General features: G+C 38.2%; 1 protein-coding gene across 1 annotated transcript in view; it reads left to right on the plus strand.

Annotated features, from left to right (window-relative positions):
- The window catches only part of LOC144975133 (uncharacterized), a 17,166-nt gene extending 13,967 nt beyond the window's left edge, over positions 1–3,199 (plus strand). The window contains exon 4 of the mRNA XM_078918906.1: positions 1,567–3,199. Within this exon, the coding sequence (XP_078775032.1) occupies positions 1,567–1,978 (412 nt within the window). The 3' untranslated portion in view covers positions 1,979–3,199. The remainder of the gene's footprint in view (positions 1–1,566) is intronic.
- The last annotated feature ends 1,869 nt before the right edge of the window (positions 3,200–5,068 follow it).

The raw sequence follows: 5,068 nt of genomic DNA on the forward strand, positions 1-5,068 counted from the left end.
CTAATTATATCTTTCTGTCTATCTATCTATCAACCTACCTACCTACCTACCTACTCATCCATCTACCCACCTATCTATCTTTATTTCTATCTATCAATCTATAGATCTATCTATCTTTATATCTATCTATCTATCTATCTATCTATTTATCTATTAACCTATCTACCTAACTGTCCATTTATCTATCTTTCTATCTATCATTCTATTGATCTATCTATTATCTACCCCATTTCTCTATCAATCTAACTATACATCTGCCAATCTATCTACATATATGTCCCTTTATCTATCTATTAATCTATCATTCCATCCAACTATCTATCTATCTAAATATGTCTATGTATGTATGTATCTATCTAGATAGATATATATATATTTAATGAACGTTATTTATTGTGCGACTATGTGGTCTAGTGGTATGACATTCGCTTTCGGATCGGAAGGTCCTGGGTTCGAACCTCCCGCTCGGCGCATAGTTGAGTCCTTGGAAAAGGCTCTTTTTTCACATTCTCTCACCGTACTCAGGTGTAAAATGAGTACCCGGTCGTTTACAGCGTTGTCTTTGTCCGAAAAACTGTAATATCGCCTAACAGGCGTTATGTCCCGTCCTACGTTAAATGTTGCTGTTGACGAGGGACCCCTTGTAAAGCGCTTTGATCACATTTTTGTGGATATTGCGCTATATAAAAGCTCATTTAACTATTCATCTTTCCATCTATCTATCTATCCATCTATCTATCCATGCACCCATCCATCCACCCACTCATCTGTCTATCTATCTATCTATCTATCTATCTATCTATCTATCTATCTATCTATCTATCTATCTATCTATCTATCTTTCTATTTAACTAATCTATATATCCATCCATCTATCTACCTCTATCTATCCACCCACCCATCCATCTATCTATCATTCTCTCTCTCTCTCTCTCTCTCTCTCTCTCTCTCTCTCTCTCTCTCTCTCATATCTCCACTCATCTATCTCTGGGTGGGGTTCCTGACTTCCCATAGTGGGCAGGGAGGTACTTACTGCGTTTTCTATCCCCCTATATCTTTTTTCCAACTTGCTTTCTGTCTTTGTCTTGGAATGAGATTACTTGGTTTTGACCTGGTTCTGGCCTGATGCCCTGGCTGAGAGGGAAACAGTCCAAAGAGTTAGTTTTGGGAGATGGTATATTTTCTCTGTTGTACATCGTATTATGTTTTCTCTACATCATATATGATTTGTAAAACATTTGAGTGTGTATCCTCTTAGTGGGGACATGTGTTGTGTCTGGACGAGACTTTTAGTGATCTCAAACTAAGTACTTTGATAGTGTGCTTTTGGAATTTACACCTGTTTCTTATTTGAACCAATTCCCCATTGTCTTTCCTTTTCTTGGGTGCTTTAATTGTAATTCTAGAACTTTTTACTTTCCCATTTTCTTCATTTTCGCTGATAAGACCTTAATGTGTTGCAAGTGCCGTAAAACCCTTAAGAACAAAACAAACAAAAACGCATCTATCTATTTGTCAAGCTGTTTTATTAACATGGACATTTTATACCAATTCCTCCATTTTTAGGGAAAACTACCATAACGAGAAAAAGGAGGGAAATTATTCCCAATCATTGCCATCTACATCGTCATCGTCCGTAGACAATCCTGTTGATTCCATGATACAAATGACTCTGAAAGATCTGATGGAGAACGACATTCCAGAAGCCAATATTCAAGGAGCCTACACTCCAAATGTCGATACTAGAGGAGCCAACACTTCGGGAGCCTACACTTCAGTAGCCTACACTTCAGTAGCCTACACTTCAGGAGCAGGAGCCTACACTTCAAATGCCAACCTTCAGGGACCTGAGCATACACTCCAGGAGATAGAGCCAACAGTCCAGGAGATAGAGCCAACACTGCAGGAGCTACATCCCACACTCCACGAGCTGGAGCCCATACTTAAGGAGCTGGAGACTACATTCCAGGAGCTGTAGCCCGCACTCCACGAGCTGGAGCCTGCATTCCACGAGCTGGATCCTACATTCCAGGAGCCAACTATCACATGTAAGAGCCTTGAACAATTGTTGTCAATTTATGCTTAATAAAAAGTATTTCCACATAAACAACGTGTGACATTAACCCATAGTTTTGAGAACAAGATCAAAATATTAAAACTTTTATTCAAACTAGAGATTCGTGTGAATGTTTTGTAAGAGTCTCAAATTTAATAGTAGTCTAGACTACATAGAACTCGGTGTAAAGTGTCACTTTTTAATTTTTAATTTTTAATTTCAAATAATAAACATTTCCAAGTTTGTAAATAATATTAGTGATTATTTTGGTGACCAGTGATACTGTCCCCTGTTTGGCAGTTTAGTGATTATTTTGGTGACCAGTGATACTGTCCCCTGTTTGGCAGTTTAGTGATTATTTTGGTGACCAGTGATACTGTCCCCTGTTTGGCAGTTTTGTGATTATTTTGGTGACCAGTGATACTGTCCCCTGTTTGGCACTTTGGTGATTCTTTTGGTGACCAGTGATACTGTCCCCTGTTTGGCAATTTAGTGTGTTTATTCTAGTTAAGCCGCAATGGTGCAATTTTTGCATAACTTTTGTGCAATTATAAATTTTTAATATGCTAAATTTTAAATAATGTCAATAATTATAAGTGTTTTTTTAGTGTTGTTGGAATGGCCATGCCGAAATGGGAAATGTTTAAAAAATGTGGCTCTCTTTTTTGTCAATTAAATGTTTATGAAGGGCGCTGATGATGAACATCACATTCTTCTTATCGATATAAAAATAAATGTTAACTGAATTTTTGATAACAATATAAATATTCATATCAATTTTACAATTTTTTATCATAGTTTTGATAGAAGAATGTGTTATTTGATTCATGGTTTATTCTTTTACGTAAGGGAGAAGAGAGAGAGAGAGAGAGAGAGAGAGAGAGAGAGAGAGAGAGAGAGAGAGAGAGAGAGACAGCGAGAGAGAGACAGCGAGGGGACAGTGAGAAAGAAAGAGAGAGAGAGAGAGAGAAAGAGAGAGAAAGAAAGAGAAAGAGAGAGAACGAGAGAGAGAGAGAACGAGAGAGAAAGAAAGAGAGGAGAGAGAGGGGGGACAGTGAGTGAGTGAGAGAGAGAGAGAGAGAGAGAGAGAGAGAGAGAGAGAGAGACTTTTGTTCTGTATATAAACTGTACATATTTCTGAAACCAATGATGTGTGTCTTGTTTGTTTTTCTTTTTGTTGGTCCAAAAATCTAAACTTCATTGTTCGGTTTCAGTCACAAACGACATCTTCTCGAGGTACACCTATTTGCAGGCCTGATAACAAAAAGTAGTCCTTCAGAGCCAAAAGGCCCATGGAGTTTATCCCTGTTTCTATAGCGTGAAACGGACAATAGCAATTGCTTGCTGTATTTTGGATAGGACGCTGGTCGATCGCAAAGTACTCTCCGCCAGATCTTACAGACACAGCCACCCAATCACTGCTGGGTGGACGGGGGAGGGGGGGGGGGGGCAGTCAGGACTGATCACCGTCCCTTTACGTGTGATGCGAGTGTTTTACCAACTGAGGTATCGGGTTCCCTATTTACAGGTCTGATAACCGAACGCAATTATGGGCCTGATTTAACATTGTTGTATTGTTGTAATGGACAATGTTATGTGTTGGTTTGAGAGTATTTCCATTACAACTATGGGTCCCATAACAGTTTAGGTTATCAGATCTGCTAATAAGTACACGTCGCATCTTCTCTTTAGTTGTAATGAAATCAATCAAGAAGATGTAGTTTGCGACTGAAACAGAACAGTGCCTGGGCTTAGAATTCAGTAAAACCAAGTGAACACAGATCACTTTCTGTGTCTTCTATTTCTCAATGTCTGTTTTCCCTTTCCATGTTGCTCTGTTTTTGTTCTGGATTAACATTGTTCGGTCTTTTCCTAGTCCTGGCAGGGATCCTTAGCTGAGAGGGAGGCAATCAAACGTATAGTTCCTTTTTATTTTAAATTGAGCGATGGTATTATAATCCATGTAAATTATATTTCTATAAGATATATATATATATATATATATATATATATATATATATATATATATATATATATATATATATATATTTTTTTTTTTTTAATTAAAAAAAATATTATTTATCTATTTAAAAAAACTTAATTAACTATTTTTTTTTATTTTAGTTGTGAATATACTTACTTAGTAAACATTTGAGTGTCTCCCTCATAGCGAGAACCTCTGTTTGTGCTTGGATGGAGATTCTATCTAATGTCAAAATATGCCCATTGATTGTTTGTGGCATCTTCTGTTCCATATTTAAACCAGTTACCTCCCTTTGACTTTCTCTTTGGTGATTGACACTTATCAGGTCTACAACTTTTCCTGTATTATCTCCCTTTTTACTGGCGTTGGATTGCCCTAAAAATCATACAAGCGTCGTCGTAAAAGCTGTTAGAGCAACAAAGTCAAACCATATTGTGTTTGTTCAGTTGTCGGATGGGCGGACGTGATAGCAAAACTTCTTTCTCCGTCCTAATCTTCTTTAGACTTATTACTTCATTCGACCCTCGAGTGTGTTCGTTATAGAGATTAGAGAGTGACAGAGTATCTAAGCGTGCTAGTTCAACATACAAGCCTAGGAGATGACTTGTACTGTATGATCCATATAGCCCGTGGGAGGCATGGGGATGAGGGGAGGGGGGGGGGGAATTAAACTTTGGTCTTGAAATAACAGCATCTAAGATGATCCTCGACTTGCACCAATTGACAGGTCTGATAACCCACATTGTTTTGGACTAATTGCTGTAATGGAAACACTATCAAACCAACGCATATGCTGGGCGGGGTTCCTGGCCTCTCATAGTGGGCAGGGAGGTACTAACTGTGTCTTCTATTCCCCTACATCTGGTTTCCAACGTGCTTTCTGTATTTGTGTTGGAATGAGATTACTTGGTTTTGTCCAGGCCCTGGTCGGGAGTTCCTTGGCTGGGAGGGAAACAGTCGGAATGTATAGTTATAGTTTTGGAAGATGATATTTTTTTCAATGTAAATCATCTCTCTGTTATTCATTG

This window comes from Berghia stephanieae, chromosome 6 (assembly GCF_034508935.2).
Source record: "Berghia stephanieae isolate SIO BIC M18660-M18661 chromosome 6, UCSD_Bste_1.3, whole genome shotgun sequence".
NCBI lineage: Eukaryota > Metazoa > Mollusca > Gastropoda > Nudibranchia > Aeolidiidae > Berghia > Berghia stephanieae.